Here is a 21,817-nt window from a genome sequence, read left to right on the forward strand (position 1 = left end):
TGCCCGTGCCCGCCCTTCCCTGCGCCACCGGTGCCCTGCCGCAGGGCTTCGCCCCCATCTTTTCACAAGGGCGGCGATTGTGGGCCCACCGGTCTGGGTCGGAGAAGGAGGGCTGCGGTCAGGGGCGCTGCTCCGGCGAGGCCAGGAGACGGGGGGAATGGAGGTCGCTTGCGAGCAGGTCTTGGGGCCGCGGGGCTGAAGGAGAAGACCGCCTGGACTCGGGCGTGGCTCTGGTCCCGGTAGCGCAGCCCGCAGGGTTGGCGCGGGCACTCTAGGGGATGGCCGGTGTATCAGCTTCGGCGAGGGCGAACACAGTGACAGATGGCAGCAGTGACGATCCCAGCTGGCTCCGCTCCTGCGGGCTGTCATGCCCGCAGACCTTCAGGCCATGAATTGCTCTCTTTTCCCTCTGTATTTGCATAGGAGAAACGCAATTAGCACCGGGTTTGGATGTCTTAAAACTTGAAGACATTTTGTTGTTTGAATATCCTCAAGTTTCTGTTTTATTGCTGGGACCGTGGACTGCATCGTATTGCCCTCTTACACCCAACTTCTGTCATACTGGCTGTGGGATTTGTCTTGCTTGGCTGCTCACTGTGGTGCCAGGGGACAGCTGCAAAGGGCCTGTGGTGCTGTGGCCTCTCCTTGGGGAGTAGCTGTGTGGGTCAGAGGCTGAGCCTTAGCAGCCTTAGCATGCTCCCAGAATGGCACAGAGCATAGCAGGGCTGCTGCCATAACATTATTCTCCTTGTGGTAGTGCACAGAGGCCTTGACAATGAATTAGTCTTCACAAATTAGATGCAGTGTTGTTTAAAAGCAAGGGTGCAGGAGATGAGGTGAAAGGATGGCTTTATTCAGCACGGGTAGGTCAGGCTGTGACCATCTGGCCTCTGAAAGCCCCTCTTAGAAAGGGGTACTCCTTCTTTATGCAAAGCAGGATGCTTGTCTTTGATTGGCACTTCACTGCACTGGTGTACAACCTGCATCCTTATCCATGCTCTGAATCTCTGAAATAGTGACAGATCAGACTATAAACTAATGGGTTTTGCATTTTGCTTCTGCAGTCATTGGCCAATAACCTGAGAATTCCCATTGGAAAGAAAAAGTGAACGTACATTTTGCAACATACATTTCAATTGCCACAGGAGAAGTAAATTCTACAGTTAATTTGGTCTGCCTAGAAACCTACTGAAGTTCTGCCAAGGGCACATACCTCTGCATGAGAACCATTTAAGCAGTTTTGGTAGGTTACTAACAAGAGAAGTGAACTGCTGAGGGATCTAGAACCTGGATTTTAGACTTTCCTCTGCCCCTTCTGACAAGTCACAGAGGAGTTCTCCCTACTGTGAAATGAGAGAGTGACATCTTGAAATAGACCAAAATCTGCAAATTAGAAGATGGATGTAAAAATAGTTAAAATGACAGAAAAGTCTTAACATTTGTCAAAAGACAGCATTCTGTGCTGTTTGAAACAGCTATACTCTTGATTCAAGCAGATCAAGAAATGATGCATGCACAATTCCCATTTCTCAAGTGATGGCTTGCTGGAGAGGGTTCATAGGGGGTTTGTGTGAGGGTCAAGCAGGCTGCTGAGCAGCTGTGATTCCCTCATGAAACAAAGCAGTGCCAGTAACCAAATGCTTCTGCCCTTCAGAAAGACATTTTTCTGCAAGTTGGTAAATATGGTAAGGGGCTTTGAGGCCTCGTAGCAATCAGATTAACAAAACTGGCAAATAAAGTTGGGGAGCAAAGTTGATTGTAAGTGTTGCATATTGTACACCTAGGTAAGGTGTTTTAACGGATGAAAAAATCTTCTGTCCTGTGCAAAGGAAAAGACAGCACAAAGTTGTGTGATTTTTTTCATTTGTTTGTTTGTTTTTCTCCCCAGTCAATAAATATTTTCCTTTAGCTGATCCATGAAGTGTATGTTTCCAGGCTTCTTTCAATACCTTAGTTCAGGAGAATGGAATAATGAATACAGGCCATCATGGGAACCTGCTTTTTGCCATGTGTAGTGCTTCTTAGGCAGTGGCATTGTGTATCTGTGGGATGCCTGAACAATAATTATTCTAAAATGCTATAAAATAAATACTGGTCTTATTTTTCTGTTCCTGTATGACTTGTGTTCAGTCTGGAAACAATATCTGGAAGACTAGGTCTGGTATTAGGATGAAATGCCCAATCTTATAAGCCAATTACCTCAGCAGGAAATAAAGAAGTTCACAAAAGCATAAGGAAAGAGATGGAAAACTGATGAGTCACATGGTATCTTGGTCAAGCCGTGCATGTGCAAAGAATATGAATATTTAGAAGCCTTAATAGGATGTAGTCTGCACTCTTGAATCAGGATGTAGAGGATCCTAAGCAGTAAGGACAGTGTTCTGGCTCCTGTGCCATGGGATGATAAGCTGAGACTGTGGCAAGTGGGGAGAAAGGAGTATCTTCATGTTATCTGGAGGGAAAAAGTGTTGAATAAATTGTTGCAAGTAGGATGATGAGTAAGATAATTTCCTTCCTCTCTTTCTTTACTCTGAAAGAGGATCTATTTTTTTCTGCATCCTAGAGAGTGTAGCAGTACCTCAAATTGCATTTATTGCTGCAGTAGGACACCATGACAGTGACACAGCAGCTAGAGTCAGCAGGATTTGCCTTGCAGAGTGCTACTTTGTTCCTGTCCAGGTCAAAATGCTCTTCAGTGCTGCATTGAGATGCTCTTATATTGGATGTTTGTTTAATCATGTTGCCTGATAGTGTTGTTTGGGAAAATATTTTGCTCCCTGTCTTCTAATAAATATATTATTTGTTCCTATCTCATACTCATGCTAAAAGGAACAGATGTTCTGTGACACTGAAAGTGATAGAAGTTGGGGTTTGGTTTTGGTTTTTTATCCTGACATTCAGAGGGTTTACTGAGTGCTTGCACTCTCTGCAGTGAAGACTGGCATGTAATAAAGAAGTGATATTATTTTGCTTGTCAGCTGTCAACAGAAAAAGAAACTAAATCCAAAGTTTTCTTGAGCTGCCATAGATTCTACAGGCCTTGAGAATCCATCAAGCAATGATTACTAACTCTGTCTTTGTATGTGTAGAAAACTGAAGCTTGTGTCCTAGAAGATCCTGTTTCCCACCAGTGGTCAGCAGAAGCTCTTGCATAGTGGAGTTACTCTGCTGGAGATCTAGAACTGCAGTAACTAGGAATGGTGTCTCCATGAAAGATCAAGATGCCTTATTTGAAAGAAAGCACATATCAGATACTATAAAACTTTACATTTTAGGTAAGAGAGAACATGTCTCCAGAAGAGGGTGGAAGAACTCTTAGTGAAGACCCCATCAATTAATGCTGGGGCTGTAGTTCTTGTTTCACTAAACTCTTAGAAGTCTGTGGCATTGGCCTTCAACATGTGCTGCTGGCTGCTGAAGTACAGAAGAGGCTGGAGCAGCTATTCCTGCTGATGCCCTGTTTTCATAGATGGTGCCATAGCGTAGTATCACATCATCTAGATGAGGCTGCTCCTCACTGGGATATGGAGATCTGTCATCTCTAGTGTTTGGTGTCAGCCAGAATGTACAACTGCTCACACTGAGGTCTGAAGGTGACTTCCCTTCAGCATGGCATGGTGCCACTTGCTTTGGGAGCAGATGCTACCTCCTGCTGTGATATGAAGGCAATTAGCTTACAAAGATTACATAGATTAAAGAACAAACTGGAAGGGTCTCAGTGGGATCAGTGGCCTTGGGAGAGTGATTATGCAGAGTGGGTTGTGGGGGGGGGCTTTTGTGACTTGGAAGATTCAGGCTACAAGAGCAGAGCAGCTGCTGTCTATGAGCTGTTCAGTAGTTCAGCCATTCAGTAGACCATCTCTATTAGTGACCAACACTGATTAGTGCAGAGCATGCTGAATGAATACAGTCTATTTAGTTGGTTAGGCAGCAGTGTCATTTATTTAGCCTCAGTCCCTAGTTCCACTTGTGTGAAGCCCAAGTTGAATAAAGACTTGTTCACTGCTTGTACTTCAGGGATAGATGTTTAATGGAAGGTAAGCGTCTTATGACCCTCTGCTTCTGAAAACTTTCACCATCCTAATTATGATCTGAAGTATGATAACCAGAGCATCACTGCTGCTTGTGCTGTTAACTTCCCTGTCTCTGCTTCTGTTTCTGGAGTAAATGTAATAACAACTCACTGTTCTTTTGGTTTTGTTTGTTTGTTTTTCTTTGCTGGGCAGGAATTCGCTCCTGGAACATTAACACTCTGTCCTGTGACCTGAATCAGCAACTGCGACTCTTTGTGACACGACACCTGGCTCAGTTTTCTTCAGAAGTCAAAGGTCAGCATTTTGGTTTGTCAGCATTCACTTTTCCTTTGGGGCTTGGAGAACAAACAAACAAACAAAACCCAAAACACAGAATAAAGCTGATTGTGATTTGGGATGTCAAAGTCAATTAGTCAGTTGTTTGTCCAGGATTTTGAAGACAGGAATACTAAAGAAGAAAAATCTTCTTAAGGACTTGTTGGATGCAAGGAAGTTAACTTTAAATCCCATATTTTAGCACTAAGAACAGAGAGAATAGAAACATGATGTTTAAGAGCCTGTTAAGATAGTAAAAATTGGTCTGTCATCTGTACTCTCTTCAAGGGGCACATTACACAAGCTATTTATTATCTAGCTTTTGAGTTTTAGACTATACTTTTGTATGCACAAAATGTGTTGCAGGTAGTGTGTAAGACTAGTCAAACGACTTTCCAGCTCCCCTTTTTGAAGGCCTGTCTCCCTTTCCTGAGGTAAAACAAGGAACAAGAGCTTTATAAAAATTACATTATCAGGTAAAGTGTGCTTGCTTAGTTTCTGAAAAGCTTGAACTGTGCTTTGGGTGTTTATAATACTTTTATGCAATGTATGTTAAAGTTACTATAGTAAGCACAGGTGACACTGTAATATCTTTTACATAAGACTATCTTACAGCTTGATGTACATTTACACTCTTGTCAAAGCTTCTGAATATATTTCCCAGTTGGGGAAGCTGTTTTCCTGATAGGTAACTGTGAAATAAGGTACCTGGACTTCTCTCAAATATGCCACTGACTGAAAGGTCTCTTTCTTTCCTCTGACTTCTTAACACAGGGCTAGAAAGTCTCCCCTCCTTGCAGAGCAGTGCAGTGTGTGTATGCATGGGTTTAAAATACTGCCAATGAAACATATCTGTTGAAATACTCAGCAGATCCATTCAAGTTTGAAGCAGCTATAAGAAAATATATGCTACAAATAGACTAAGCACTAACAATCACCATGAATGTAACATTCACCCAAGAATTCCTATAATTCAGGAGTGAAACATCTGGATTAGTATTAGCAACACTTATCCTCCTCACCTCCCAATCCCACCTGGCTACAACCTCCCTTCAGGTAGCTGTAGACAGCAATGAGATTACCCCTGAGCCTCCTTCTCCAGGCTGCACACCCCCAGCTCCCTCAGCCTCTCCTCACAGGGCTGTGCTCCAGGCCTCTCACCAGCTTCATTGCCCTTCTCTGGACATGTTCCAGTATCTCAACATCTCTCTTGAATGTCTTGTTGGTCTTGATGTTCAGAGAAAATGGCTTCTTGTTCTGAAAACAGTTCTCTCTACACAAATATTTACATCTGCTTTCAGTCCAGCCAGGGATTTCAGATAGCTCAACAGCCACCTCAGTGATCTTCCCTCTCAAATTTATGGTGGTCTTCAGAAAACACTTTATGAATAACTAATGACATAATTGAAAATCAAGCAATTAAGAACAACATTCAGGCTGAATGTAGTGGAACAAATGCTTGAAATAATGAAACATTGATGAGATACTTTTATTGGCTCTGTAAAAGGATTATCAGTAATATTAAAGAAGTTAAAAAATTAGCTTGTATGTTTCTTTGCAAACTCAATGTTTAATGCTGATAACCAGCAGGGTTTGTATAACACTCTAATAACTAGTGGCCTTGCAGGCAGGTGGCCTTCTGGCTCTGAAGCCTTTCATATTCTATCTGATACACATGCTTCATATCCTACTGCTGCCTCTGTTTCACATTTAGTGCCAGCTGAGGATGCAGGCATGTCTGCCACAGCCACTGAGGAGATAGCAAAGTTGGGTTATAATTCCTGAAGGCAGCTGTCTTTTTGGATGAGTGCTCCTAGAATGCTATTAACTCAAGCTAGGAGCAGAAGAATCTGGTTTTACTGTCTGTGTAGAACTTGCAAGCAGCTACAAAGAGGATGGAGGCTTTGCCTTCACAAGGGACAATGAGTGCAAGTTGCACTAGGAGAGGCTTCAACTCAAGGTAAGACAGAAATTTGGGGTTGTTGTTTGGTTTTGGTTGTTCTCTTTTTTTATGGTGAGAACAACCACTCTCAGAAACGACCTCCCCAGGGAGCTGGTAAAGTCTCAATCACTGGAGGTTTTCAAGATGTGATTTAATAGGGTAGCAGATAATACCATATATGTCCATTTTCCCATGAAAAGGCAGAGCAGATGGTCTTTTGAGGTCACTTCCAACCTGGGCTGTTTGGTACTTCTGAGTTCAAATATGCAACCGTCCTGGAACAGTGAATTTTACTAAGTGGAACAAACCAGGCTGTATTAAGTTACAAACCAGATAAGAAGCAAAGGCAAGTGTGTAAATCCACTTTGCACATCTTGGTCTGCAAGCCTGCATTTGATCCTCCTTTTACAGTAACAAGTGTCTTGTTGGTTACTGATTTTTATCTGCACAGGTGACCTGCCTTCTTCCTGGAACTTGGAATGGCTTTGAGGGTCAGGTTGTGCCACATGCATTTTTACACTACCCTGGTTGATTTTTCAGACATCAATCTCAAGTGCATGACAATTAAGCTGCCTGATTTATTCAAATTATAGCTCTCAGATAGCACAGATGATAAGTTTGTGTGTTCAAGAAAAAGTTGTTCTAGACAAGAGGAAAAGACCAGTTGCTTGTGGAAAACTTTGTTACAGCAAACAAAAAATGTTTCCCACAGCTGTGGCATCTTGCTAGAGAGTCTTCTATGACATCCAGCAATGGATCTTGTTCAGCTCTTGGCTGCCAAGGACTGCTATCTTCTAAATCTGCATGTTTAGCTTGTAAAAAAATATTAAGTGGTTAACTTTTTTTTCACAGATGCAATAATGATTCTTTGGACTTGCTGATGTAGTTTCTAGTCCTCAAGCAATTTTCATGCACCATTTGCCAACAAACTTTGGACCAGAGAAATAAAAAAACAAACAAACAAGGAAGGAGCATAGAAGCTGACAAGTGCTTGTGTGCTCGAAGGCTGTATTTGCTTCCACATTAGAAAACTGAGCATGACCTCAAAGATCCTGTGAGCTGCAGTCTCCCCAGATCATAGAATGGCTAGTGTTGGAAGGGACCTTAGACATCATCTACCCCAACCTCCATGCCATGAGCAGGGACATCTTCCAACTAGACTTGGCTGCTGAAGGCCTCATATCCAACCTAGCCTTGAACATCCCTGGGGAGGAGTCATCTGCAACCTCCCTGGGCAACCCATTCTAGAGTCTCTTCCTGAGATGATTAGCTTCAAACCATCCCCCTTATCCTATTGTCAGACACTCTCAAGAAAAGTCCCTCTCTAGGCTTCCTGTAGGATCTCTTCAGGTATTGGAAGGCAGCTATAAGGTCCCCCCTCCAAGTATTCTCTAGGCTGAACAACTCCAGCTCCCTCAGCCTATCCTCATAGAAGTGCTCCATCCCTTGGATTTCCTTTGTGGCCCTCCTCTGGATTTGGTCCAACAGTTCTGTATCCTTTTAATGATACTGTCTGGGATTGGTCCAGCCCAGATAATGCCAGATAACTGATACAGAATATCTCTTTGGGACCTGCAAGTCTCACCAGAACCTACCAGTTAGATATACTCTCATTAGTCACTTGTGCATTCTGTAAGGATGCTGTGTGCTGAGGTAGGTGGTTGTGCTTGTTCAAGCCAAAGGTACACCCAGCACAGTGACAAAAATGGATGCGTGGGCAAGAGTGTAAGATAAGTGCATAAAATACTTCCTCCTTGTAACATCCTAGCTCATGGAGAACTATGTATTCTGGGTGTTTGGTAACACTCAGCACTTCTCAACTTCCACAAAGTTTTCCAGTCCTTCTGCACTGGCAGTAAAACTTCTGGCAAGGAATAGAAGAGTTCAGTGACATGTTGCAGGAAGAAACCTGCAGCCTCTTATTTTTCCTTGAGTTCTTATTCCTGTCTGGTCTTTCTTTGATGTACCTTCTGACACGGGGCCATTCCTGTCTAATCTAGTTGTGTTATAGGCTTGGAATATTTGCTTTCTCATAATTTCTCCAGGTTTAAGAGATCTGCCTTGCCTAATGATTCCTCACGGGTAACCTGCTCCATGCCTTTCATCTTTATCACTTAATTAATATTTTCCAGCCCTACCTCTGGATCATAAGTGCATAGTGGTCAAAGTAGGGTAGCTATGCATTTACACAGTATCACAAGAGTTCTCTTCTTTTCTTGGTAGATAGACAGATCTAGTCACCTTTTGGCTGCTGCTGAGTTTTGAGCTGACTCCTGAATAGAAATAAGGCTGTAGTGAATTCAAGATCTCTTCCATGTGGTGACAAGTTACCTCTAGTTAGCAACAGTGTAATTTAATCTCTGATTTATGCTGATAAATAAAATGCAAATGAACCTCAGCATTCTGCAGTCCCCCCTCAGTAGTTCACCCTCGGCAATGTTAATAACTTTGTCTTATCCATAAGCTATGCTACCAGTCTGCATTCCTGCTTTGCAGGTTGCTGATGAATGTGGTGAACAACCCAAGCCCTAGTGTAGGCATATCTGACATGCCTTATGAAATAATAATTACACTACATCAATACAACCTTTCAGATTTTGACAAGCTTATTTGGTTTTTATTAAGAGGTAAGGTCGTATTTTCTGTAATGCCAAGCTGATTGATGTTCATTTTGCATTCTATTTGAATCTTTACTGCTGATGGGGTTTCCAGTCTTCTAGGACTTAAATGCCAGAGCACTGGAGCTCAGATTGGAAGCTGAAAGCTTCTTAGTCAGTCTCTTAGATCTTGTACAGAAATTATCTGTATGTAAACACTTGGTCTGGTTGCTGCAATCTCTCACTACCATTACTGTTAAACCAGAAATAATTTTGTTGCTTCTAAAACACAGTCTTAATTCCTTCCATATACAAAGCAGAAATATTTGCTGGGTGTTTCTAGCTCTATCTCACCTGCAGATCTACATTTCTAAACAAGAGATAGCACAGAAGCAAATACTTGCAAGATCATATATAAAACTTTGTTTCAAAGTGCTGCTTTTTACTATCCTTAACAGATGTTTTTGGTGTGAAGAGATCTCCTTGGGAAGCTAAACATCTTCAGAGTTCTCTCTGATAATGTCACATTGCATTTTGTGCATTTGAAGCCAGCATACTGGGCCAGGTCAGGAAGTTACAAGGGTTAATCTTTGTTTCCCTTTTGTATATTCCTTTGTTCCTGAGGCACACACCATGATTCTCATTGTGAAAGACCCAAGGGCTACTCCTGGTGAAGAAACCAGAGTTCCAATAAGTTATACTGCATTTCAGCTGAGCAGAGGTTAACTTAGCATCAGTTTCTTGGTTTTGTGCTGTTCTGTCCAGATGTTGATTACTGACTGAAAGGGCAAGAGGTACTTCTCACTGATTGGTGTAGGCATTAAACCCACCTTCTGCCACTGACATTTCTGTGCCCATCTGTTACACATCTGAAGCTGCTGAGGATTCAGTGAAGTCATGGAGGATCTACTCATGAAAAGCATCACTCCTATGAAAGAATCAATTTTTCACAGATGCCCTGGTTCTGTTAAGTTTCGCTACTGAACAGTAAGGTGAAAATTCTGTTCAGCTTTTTAAAGGCAAATTAAGATCAAAGGAGATGCCTTACTGAATCAGGTCAGTGGTCTATATAGCCCAATATTCTGCCTCTGGAAGCAGCAACAAGACATGCAATTCAGAGACAGACATGAGCTTTTAGAATCATAGAATCAGTCAGGGTTGGAAGAGACCACAAGGATCATCTGGTTCCACCCTGCCCTGCCATGGACAGGGACACCCTATCCTAGATCAGGCTGGCCAGAGCCCCATCCAGCCTGGCCTTAAACATTTCCAGGGACAGGGCCTCGACCGCCTCCCTGGGCAACCCATTCCAGGCTCTCACCACTCTCATGGTGAACAACTTCCTCCTCATGTCCAGCCTGAACCTACCCATCTCCAGCTTTGCTCCATTCCCCCTAGTCCTGCCACTCAGTTCTTTTGATTGGTATGATTCCCTTGTAGGTTCCATCCTGTGCATCATGCTTTGTTTAGGGGTGTTCAAGGGCACACCACAGGCAACTTCTTTTAATAGAAGTTGTTTAATCCCTTTTGAATGGTCAAGTACTGACTACTTCCACAGTCACCTATAGCCACAAATGTTTTAAACTCAATGACTGAGATCTGAAGAAAAAGTTTATTTTATCACTTGATTTAGCTTTACTGAGTGCTCCCTAGATTTGCTATTTTAGGATTTGGTGAGATTTAGGATTTTTTTGTAGCTCTAATTTTATTCTTTTTTTAATTTGTTGAGATTTTTAGTGAGCTCCTTACTAAATTGAAGAGTTCTGGACTTTGAAGACATTCATAATAATGCCACTGCTCAAACCTCTAATAGTTTGATTATCTAAGCTAAACTTGACAGGCACAACACATTCTGTTGTCTTCATAAGCAGCAACATCATGCAGTGCTTTCCTAGATCACTTTTCTACCTGGGCAAGACAGTGAGAGTTCATGGAGCTGGGGCATTACTTTTGAATGAGGCCCATCATGTAATAACTTCAGCAAAATGCTGAATTCCCTGTTTTGATGAATGCTGAGTGCTACTGCCCCTGTTTATGGCATGGTGGTTATGTGACCTGTGGTAGTACTTGAAAATAAAGATGAGATGTCCAGTTCTCATCCCCACCTGTTCAGCAGTGACATCACCACTAAACAAACCCTCTCACCTGCGATCCAGACTTCACCATCCTCTGGAATCTGACTGGCTTTCATAAAATTTGGCTGAGGCCAGTGCTCTGCTGGCCCAAGTTCTGGAGGCAAAAAGGGGCTGTGAGGATTCAGTGCTGGAGTAGGTAGAGTGGTGTCTTTTGTGACCTTGCTGAGTTCTGACAGCTCGGGCATTTCAAGGGTTGCAGGCACTGCTTTTAGCACCTCACATAAGATTTATTTTCCAGCAGGCACCTGCCATCTTTTAGTCTGTAACCCATATTAATTCATCCTATTTTCTGCTTAGAACAGCATTTTCTTTCCTCTCTGTGGCTCTCTGGCATTATTCTCATAGCTCTGTTTTTTTTAATAAGCTGTTTATCTTTTTGTTTATTGTTTGTTTTTTAAATCAGAAGTGTTCAGAAGCTGTGAGGGTGCCAGTTAAGAACACACACACCAAAAAAAAAAAAAACAAAATGAAGGGGCATGTGCTTCCACTCAATGTCAGTGGAAAACCAGCTAAAGGCTGTAGAAGACAGGATCAGCTCCATTTCACAGCAGCTTCCAGTCACTGGGTAACAACTTCTGGAGGATCTATGTGCTGCAGAGCAGCTCTTTAAACAGTGCTCTGATACCTATTTTAGGTTGTCTGTCACAGCAGCTGCGCACAGAATAACTGGGGTGGGGAGGGTGCTGGTGTTTGTGGGGCTCTCCTGTTTGTTTGTTTCAGTCTTGCAGTGACATTGAACTTGACAAAGGCTGCATTCTCATGGTAGCCTTGTCTGCTGTAAGCATGGCAGCTGCAATGACAGAGTGACCTCCTGAAATAAGACTACTTCTAATGCACCCTTCTTTTGGAGTCTTCGTGTTGTTCCATCTTTAGAAGAGATGTTGAAACTTGAGATACTTACTCTAAGCTGACACAAGCTTTGGGTGACTTTTTAAATGAATGTTGCTGGGATTCTAGCATCAACCCTAGCTGGAGATTGATAACAAAAGCCTTCTTAATGAGTTATGTGTGTATTATATTCTTTCACTGTGGGTCTGCACACTTTTCTCCTCTAGTGTGCCTGGCTTCAGTGGCTTAGAGCAGGCTTTTCCAGTCCTTGTCAACTGGATGGACCTTGCTAAGACAAGATGAACAAAGGGGAAAGAGGATTAAGTGTGAAAATACCTTTAATGTGACAGCTTTAATAGCTGTATATATTTTCTGAGAGATTCCTTGGTATGTTCCCCACTACCATGCTATGGAAGTAATCCCTTCCTTTGCTTTGTCTCTAGGACTGGTGTGGGCTCGAAGAGGGCATCTCTGAGCACCTGCTCTTGGTTCCTGTTTCCTTGAGTACTGTGCTTAGTTGAAAATCGTCGGTTTTGGGTGTTGCAGTGCTGGCCTCTCTTTAGAGCTGAGGGCTCTAGACTGTGCAGGAGCTCAGGGACACCTCTTGAAAGGTCTGACTGACAGTGTCTGCAACACTTCCTGCAGTGGCTTCACAATGTGGGAAGCCTCTCTGCTTAAAACCAGCAAATGTGCACTACCTTGCTGCTCCTGCACAGAGGAGAGCAACTGATGCCACGAATATCCTCAGTGTAAGAGAGCTGTGTTACATCACCAGCTTCCAGAGGGGTTCCTAAGGTGCCTGTGCCCCCCACAGAGATGGTGGCAGTCCCTCAGCCTGAGGAAGGTGATGCTGCTCCTGGTGGTCCGCTGCATCCAGCTTGCACAAGGGACCTGTATAGAATTCCTCTAAAGTGATCTCATCCAGGGTCTTAGATGCTCTTCTGGGAAATAAACTCTTTGGCTAGTTGCAGATTCAGAGAGCAAAAACAGCGTGGAAGGAGCCCGCTAATCCTCTTTTGCCATGAGATTAATTGTTGTCATGTGCTATTGTAATTTTAATGCCATAATTCCTCCCTCCTTAGAAAACAGATGTCCCTCAGTCCGACTGGCTCTGTTCCAGAAGTTTGTCTTGCCCTGTTAACTATGGCGTTGCTAGAACACAGACCTTTTCCCTCCCTCTGCAAGAACCTGGAATTGCAGGCTGGAGGCACTGTTTTCCTTTCCTGGTCTGGCGTTGCTTCTTTCCTGGGGAGACGGAGATCTCATGCTTTCTGTGAGACACTTGAGAAGCTGTAGTTGTCTTTGCGCTAGAAAATCGGGAATTCTGAAGCAGACTTAACAGGGGTCATTAAGGGCTTGCATCTGGAGGCTTCTTTCTTTGGCAGTAACTTCTTTCTTCTCTGCTCTGTGTCATGGGAAGTCCTGCTGCGTGCTTTGGAAACCTGAGGGAGTTGTGTGCAAAAGCAATCAGCTTTTCCTGTTGTCTTGCAAGTGCAAATACGCTGCCACACCAGATCCCTAGTTCATCTGTAATCTTTTTCTTCACTTTTTATCTTGCCCTGCAAGCCTGTATGAAGCAGTGATAGAATAAGTGAGTCAATTCACCAGTTCCAGCTTTGGGAAAATAACAGCACTGTAAAGAAAATTGTTTGTTAGACAAACTCTTTAAGGTGAGCCATTGTTTTTATTTATAGCAGCCTGCTCTAAACTGTGGGTAATTAGTTTCAGTGGTTAATTACCCATGGTTAAGACTGTGCTTCACTTCTAGGTTGGATTTGTTTATTGTGGTTTGCAGCCATGATACTGCATTCTGCCTGCATCTGCTGGGCCTGACTTCTCTTCTGGAAGAAATCGTATTACCTGCAGCTGTCTCTTCAGCTCATAAAGCATTCTGTTGTGTAAATCAGACTCATTTGGGGTGTTTTGACCTCAAACAATTCTTTTAACTGCGTTAAGATCTTTTCAGTTTCGGCATCTTAGATTCTACATTTCAAAAATTAAAACTATAGAAAAAATCCCAACAACACCAGAGCAAACCAAACCAAACAAAACCCCAAACAAAAACACACTAAAAAAAGCACCAATCAAAATATCCCTCAACAATTTAAAAGAGCCCTTCACATCCCCCTGGCATGGTCTGTGATAACCACATCACTGCTTATCTGTTACTCTGAGCTAGCAGCCATAGTCCATCCCCAGCTGGCTCTTGGTGGTGAGCTGGGCTCCTGTGCTGCCCTCTGCTCTGAACTTACTGTTTGCTTCAAATTAACCAACACTGCACAAACATGGAGTGAATTTCTTGCTCTTATCTGTTACAGGTCTAGTCCAGTAGGCAAATCAGATCAATGATTTTTATATCAATTATGACTTTTGATTAATAATTAGTGTATTTTCTTGCAGATAATCAATTTCTTGGTAACAGCAGTTTCATATGAGATTCCCTTAGAAATATGATGAACAGATATCTGCTCATCAGGTGTCCATCTTATTTTAACCTTCTCAGTATGAGCTCGCAGCTTCTAGAGTGTGGAGCTATTTCCTTTCTGCTTGACAACACACATGCATCAGACCTGCCCTTGGCTGCTGAAATAGTTTTCCCCATAGAACCATGAGTCATCGTCCAGATCTTGGTTCTTGCATCAAGATGGCTCACAGAATCACAGAATACATCCACTTGGAAGAGACATCAAAGAACATCCAGTCCAACTCTTGATCCAGCATTGAAGGGTCAACACTAAATCATGTCCATAAATGCCAGGTCTTGGTGCTGTTTGAACACCCCCAAGGATGGTGACTCCTCCACTGCCCTGGGCAAACCATTCCAATGTTTGAGAACCTTTTCAGGGAAGAAATATTTTCTAACATTCAGCCTGAACCTCCCCTGGTGCAGCTTGGAACAACTTCCTCTAGTCTTGTCACTTGACACCAAGGAGAAGAGGCTGCCCCCTCCTCATTCCAACCTCCCTTCAGGGAATTGCAGAGAGTGATGAGGTCTCCCCTCAGCCTCCTCTCCTCCACACTGAACATCCCCAGCTCCCTCGGATGCTCCTCACAGCCCCTGTGCTCCAGGCTCTTCACAAGCCTTGTCCATTCTCTGGACACACTTCAGCACCTCAATGTCCTTCTTGCAGAGAGGGGCCCAGAACTGAACACAGCATTTGAGGTGTGGCCTCACCAGCACAGAGTACAGGATGAAATTGCAGCGTATAGCTTGTAATAAACAACTTCGTCTGGAGCAGATCGTTGCTGCGTGTGAGACAGTGACGCATGCAGATGTGGTTTCTGGGAAGCTAAATTCTGTAGTGTAAGAGTTCCTATATGGAGCAGTGGTCTCCAGGATCTCATTTCTTGTTTTGTGTATCAATGTGATTGAAGAATCGCTAAATGGAGCACAAGAAGCATAGATGTTTGTTCAAGGAGAATGTTCACAGCCAAAGATTGCTGCTGTCCTGGGGGAAAATTGTAGAGAATGAGCTATCTGACAGAGGTGTTACGTGCAGAGCTTGCTGCTGCTAGGAGAGAAAATGTGGCCAGTGCAAGTCATGATTGTTTCTCTCACCCCTCTGCTCTCTTTAGTCATCCCTTAGGGCTGGTGTTGATGGGAAAACCTACTAGTACAGTGCTAGTGGCAGAATCCCTGCTTGTTGCAGAAGAGCCCTTTACAAACCAGATTGTGTTGACAGAATTATTTAACTAGAAACAAACTGATGCAGCTCTTCTCTACTCAGAATTAGTCCATATATAAAACACAGAGAAAACAATGGTTTGGTTTTCTGCCTTTTATCTCTACAAATAACCAACTTACCACATTTGCAAGTTTGTTGGATCAAAGCTCCTGGAGCTGCAATCCCAACAGCCATGAATTCACTCTAAAGTTAGAACTTGCCCTACTAAATTATTACTCTTGCTTCTAAAACCAGACATTGTGGTTAAATGTTGTTGGCAGTTTGTGGAACTCAAATTCTTGAAGTGGAGGCAAAGAGTAAGCAGTGCGTTTGTCCTGGAACAGTCTCTTGAGTGCTGCAGGGAAAGTGGAGGTGGCACACTGTGCAGAACCAGTTCTGCTGTCCTGTCTTGGTGCTTGAAGACTGGAGGTGTCAGGATTCATTTGAACGGACCTTAGGAGAAGATTAACCCTTTCATGTGATAGAAAAGAAAAAGAATGAGATTGAACCTTTTGTCAGAACGCAGAGTAAAAGAAGCCTATTTGGTTGTTTTGTTTTCTTCTGCTGCGTGCCCTGGTAGATGTGGGTAAAAGAAATACTGAATCTACACTGGTCTGTCCTTGAGGTAGTAGTTTATGAATAACTCAGTAATTTTGATTTCTCAATCCTTTGTTAAATGGATTTTGTGGGATGAATTTTTAATATAGTTAAAACAGTGATTTTTTTCCCCCTCCCCCCAGTAATACTGGACTTTATCTATAGAAGTTCAAGGAGAGGCAATCTGGATGAAACTTAACTTTTTCATGGTTAAAAAAAAAAATACAGGCAAAAATCCTTTAACAGCACAGCAGGACAAGGCCACATCTTTCTTTCAAGTGACCTCTTCTCACAAGTTTTACTCACATTTTTGTACATGGGGACTCCTCATGGATTTTTTTCTACCTTCACTTTGACAGTAGCTACTGCGGAACTTGGTTATGTTGCTCTGCCCTCAGGTAGGTGAATGGTCTATATTTGACCTGATCCCACCTCTTGGCTTCTGAAATCTGGTTGAGTGCTAATGATTCTGCAGGAAAATCAGCAGTAGACAGTTTGGCTCCTGTAAAGAAAATTATCCTGGGATCACTGTTCTAAAGATGGAATGTGCTTGCATTTTTATTCCTGTTTCATGGAGATGAATAATTCAGAGTGGGTATTGATTTTATTTTTTCCCCTGCCTTGCCTCCATTTAGTTTTCATCTCTGGTTTCATCTGAGCCTCATCTTTGCAAGAAAGCATGTGCTGCAGTGCTGATCTCATCCTACTGGAGGGCACAGAGCTAGGAGGGAATAGTGCCTAAAAAGGACGTGCTGTTTGATCCATGTCTAGAGAACATTTGCTTATTTCGCATCTATTTTCTCTTTCTTGACCTTCTGTTTTCAGGCCTTAGAAGAAGCAAATAGCTGGTACCTGTAGTATCCCAAGCACATTCCAATTTACTAGTAAAGGTTTGGAGGGACTGGCATTTTATCCCTTTAAATTTAAAATATGCCTGGAAGGATAGCTCTTGTTCTGTAATCATAGCACAGAATTATTCTGTGTGGTATCTCTGCATGTAGAGGAAGTAGATGCTGCAGCATTTGGGTTTTGTTAGAAGTTTTTGCTTGTCTTCAGACTTGGGTTCATTGTGAGAGAAGCTTCCATACAATTCCATGTTCCTGCATGAAACTTCAGAGCTGGTTTGTACTGCTTGCAGAAATGTGCCTGCATTTCAACACCTGAGTTTCCAACTCTAAATATACTGAGGAGAAAAATGCAGCCAGATTAGTATTGGTTAATAAAAGTTGCTCCTGTGTTTTTAAGCACAGAGTCACAGGAACATCATGCCAGTAAATTCAGAGTATTTTCAACTTCCCCAGATATATTTTGTCTTGGGAATTTTACCTTTGCCACTGCCAATTCTGAATCTTGCTCCACCCTCTCCCTAGCCTCCCTTCTGGTTTGTCTGCCAGGCTTAGCTCCTCGCCTTCCATGCACATCGTCATCACAGCTGCCACTGATGCTTGTTGCCTGTCTGCTGGGATCCTGTTGTGATTTTGTTAAAGCTGGCCTGTCCTCCCTAAAGCAACATGGTGCCTGCTTTCTGCACCTGGTGAATCCGTGCCCCAAGACTGACATTGTCCTTTGTAAGGATTTTGGCAACCTTTTTGTCTCTGTTTGGATTATGGAGGCAGAGTTAAAACAGCAAATTCCCAGGAATCTGACTCTTCTCAGTTTAGTTGGTGCTTGTTACAAGCGACCAGAGGCAGTTAAACTTATCTGGGAGAAAAGGATACCTTTGAAGAGGAATCTTGCACCCTATTTTGGCTCCTGTAGCTTCTCTCACATTGTCTTGGTTGCATTTCTTTCTTCCTTTCAATTCTAGACCTGGCTTACACCTTTGTTCTGTGTGTGTGTTGGGACCTGCAGAAGGTTTTGCTGTGCCCCTGTCTGGAGCAGTCCTGTGGTGCCAGTTGGGTGCTAATGCTGGCAAAGCTGCTGAGGAGCTACAGCCAGCCCCAGCACTGCATAGAACACATGGATTGTTCCTTCAGGCAGATGTATGCTGCTTATCAGGAACACTTGTGGAGAAGTCTTTCCTTGAAGTCAGTGTTATTGGGAAGACACTTGGATTTGAGACTAGTGTCACTTAGAAATCACTAGAAATCCTATCTCCTCCTTCCTTTCTATTGTATTAAACCACCTTTTTGGGTGCTAAGCAGTTGTGCTGCAGTCATGCAGGGAACACACTGCTGTTCTTGCTGTGCCCCAGTACTTGCCTCTCTCTTCTCATGTTCCTTCTAGTCTTTAGCACTGCTTATGTTTGCTCTAGTTTCACAGCCTTGATTTTGAAACCTCTTTATCCTTTCCACTGAGAGTTCTAGACAGGTCATTTTCTGTCTTTTCTCCCTAAAGCTTTTGAGTTGCTGAGTTAAATTAGGATCTCTGTTTTTAAAACCTTTTTTTCTGGGACAAGAGAGACCAGTGTTGCCACAGAAAAATCACAGGGTTCATGAATTTGTTTAAAGTAGAAACTGAAGAAGAGGCTGGTGACAGGTGCTGATAGCCTCTCTGAACCTGCATTAGGGTTGCTATTAACACAAAAATAAATCCTTTCTTCTGACAAAAGTGAGAAAGAGCTAAATTAAATGAATGACCTGGACTACCTACCTATAGACTTGTCAAATGCCACAGCAAGTTCCAAGAAGCTAATTCTAAATAACTCAGATACTTTGGGGTGTCAGGAGCGATTATCAGAAAGATGAAAATATTATTGTGATGATTTGGGTGTTCCCCACTCCCCCTGCTTTGGAAAACCACCCAGACTAGACTCAGCCACTCTGGAAATTGAATTAAGCTTTATATTTACATCTTAGCACAGTATACAAACAGATATTTACAATATTTACAGAAATATACAAGGTAATACAGAAACACAACAGCCCTCCCAGAAACCTGAGTCCCCAGGAGGGGCTCTCCACCGCCCTTCCACCTTTTCTCCCACCCCTCAACCTTACCCAAGATCTTGCCTTATGTTTAAGGTAGTTTTGAGGGTTGGCCAGGGGGATTAGGAAGCAGGTGGGTTAGTCACAAAGATGGCAGGTTAGGTTAGAGAGAGAAGTTCAGCCCAAAGCTCAGACAGTGCCTCTGTTACCTATGTTTGTGTTCTTGTTCTTATACATCTCATGAAGCCTATGAGTGAAGTAGGCATCACCATTGTTTTCCTTTTCACAGCCCCTAATCTAGTTCTTCTCACCAAAACATTTTAGCTAGCTTCAAACTAACACAAGTATTCTCAAATTAAGGAAGAGAATCCTGAATATGTGGACCCACAAAGCGGCGGGAAAAGTTAGATACTTGAAGAATCAAAGGTTCCTTGAAATAGAAGTACACAAACAATGAACAAAGTGTCACTTAATTTCAGAAATGGTTATTTAAAACATAAGGAAACTTGGCAAAAGTGGAAAACAAATATTTCAGTCAGAATTTAGGCAAAGGTACAGATAAAAAGGTACAAACATCTGTAAATAAGAAAGGAGAGAGGAAGTAGTGAAGCATCACTAAACAGAAAGATGCATAAATATTCAGCAAAAACAAATCTCCTTTAAAAGCATCCTAGTAAGCTGTAGAAAAGAGTAAAAAATGCTGTACCTCAAAAGAAATGAGGGTAGCCAAGAGGATTTTCAAAGTGATTTGCCAATGACTTGAACAAGTAGTCAGTTCTTTCAGTTTATTGAATGCTGTAACTGGACAGTCAAAGAAAAAGTATCTTCAGAGAGGATGGATGCAGCCAAATCCTTGTGTGTCTGCAGTCTCTTCTGTGCAGCATGCTGTGGTGATAGCCTGCTACCTCTTCTCTTGTAATTACCTGGAGAGTCTTGTGTAATGGGAGCTCACAAGCCTGGGATGCAGAACAGCGGGGAGGAGGAGTTCTGTGCGCTGATCGCTGTGTGCTTTCCGTGCAGAGGTGTGGAGAAGGAAACACCTCCCTCCCTAATGACGCGTGTAACTCCAATTAACAGCAGGGCCACGGCTGAGTCAGGCCATGGGTGTTCTTTGTGCCAACACCTGTCAGAAGCTAGCATACTCTTCATTAAAACCTCTATTCTCATCAAAGCCTTTGGCTTACGGTTGTGAGAAAAACCAAGCGTATTTGAGAGCAGGACAGTGGGCAGCTGGAAGCTGCTGCTGGGAGAAGTAGAAGCTCTCCAGACTCCATGTGCTTTGTAAGCCCTGACCATTGCAGCGCCTGAGCTGTTGGCCCCGGATGCCTCGTGCTCCATGGAGACATGCAGCCTTCACTTGTGTGAAGTTTGAAGTGTTGTGTAGAGAAAATCACAGACACTAACATTTGGGAATAGCAAACAAACAAGCATACCCCACGGAAATAGCTAAACTGGGACTTCTGAACATATGCGATCCAGAACATTCCTGTGGCTGTGATCCTGAGCTGGGCATGCAGAGCTGAATCATGTTCACATCATCAATAGCTTAATTCCATATCCCAGTCCAAAGGGAACTACCCCAACATCCTGGGAAGCTCTGAGGCCTTTTTCAAGCCCTGTGGACAGGGAACAGAATTCCTCAGCCAAAAGATAGGAGTATTTTTTTCAAACCACAGTGATTCTATGGCTGTTGTCTGTCAGACTAACCGGAGGAGAGCTTATGTTGCTAGCAGAAGAGGGAAAATCACCATCTCTCTTTTCTAGCTCAGTAGTTGGAATACATCTGTCCTTGCTTCAAAGGATAATAGTGCCTTTAAATATCAGTTTTCAAGTGGTTTTGTTGTGGTGTAGCATGATATGAGATTGTTGAAACAGTATCATTTACTTATAAAAAAAGATCAAGTAATAACCTTATAAAACATGATGGAAGATATAATATTTGCCTGTTCATATATTCAGAAAGTTTTAATGCAGTTAAGGATATTAGGCTAGTTCATGCTTAAAAGTGTACTTGCACGACTGCTAACAGGGAGGGGGAGGGGGGTTGGAACAATTACTAACATCAGTCAATGTCCAGATTAGACAGTTACATCAAATCTTATTTTGCTGCAGGAAAAACTTAGCAGTTCTCACCTTATAGAAATGGCAGTGGAACAGCGATGTGGCAGATAGCAGGCATTACAATTGTTACATGTGTAATTTTTACATGACATATCATTAAACAGCTGCCACAGAGCTCAGAGGTACAGGTAGCTTCAGAAAGCAATAGAGAAGCTCATGCAGTTTCTACGTAAAGGTGCAGAGACAATCTTTGTTGGTGAGTGAGGACATCTGCTCTGGGCTGAGGTGTAATTTGAGGTCATATATTTTATGCTCTTTCCCTATCTATTCACTCGTGGCTGTGGGCTAGATGGCCTCGTGGCCTGACCCCAAGAACACATGGGGGCGGAGTGGGCTAGATTCCGACTACTGTCCTGACAGTTTAAATGAAAACCATCAAACCAAGTTGCCTGAAATGCTTCATCATGATGACTTTGTGCCTAGCGGAACTGACTGTAACAACACCAAGGAGCAGCAGGATGAAAGAGCCTGGGACCAGAAACCAGGCTTGCTTCTGCTCTTATGCAAATGATTAATAGAAGTGAAACTTGGAATTTGTCTGCTCCCCAAGATTGACTGCAGGGTGGGGAGCTAAGCCTTCCTGCAGCCAAAGATGGGACACCCCAGCCCTGTCTGTGCAGTGATTTGCTTTTCACCATTTCTATGGTCACTTGTTTCACAGCCTTGGCTGCTCTCCGAATCCACAGGCTCCGTGATGCCAAGGCTTTGCCGAGGTC

At 43.0% G+C, this 21,817-nt stretch overlaps 1 protein-coding gene across 1 annotated transcript in view; it reads left to right on the forward strand.

Moving 5' to 3' along the window:
- The window catches only part of MAP1A (microtubule associated protein 1A), a 54,386-nt gene that overhangs the window by 279 nt on the left and 32,290 nt on the right, over positions 1-21,817 (forward strand). The window contains exon 2 of the mRNA XM_064157754.1: positions 4,227-4,328. Within this exon, the coding sequence (XP_064013824.1) occupies positions 4,227-4,328 (102 nt within the window). The remainder of the gene's footprint in view (positions 1-4,226; positions 4,329-21,817) is intronic.

This window comes from Pogoniulus pusillus, chromosome 17 (genome assembly GCF_015220805.1).
Source record: "Pogoniulus pusillus isolate bPogPus1 chromosome 17, bPogPus1.pri, whole genome shotgun sequence".
NCBI lineage: Eukaryota > Metazoa > Chordata > Aves > Piciformes > Lybiidae > Pogoniulus > Pogoniulus pusillus.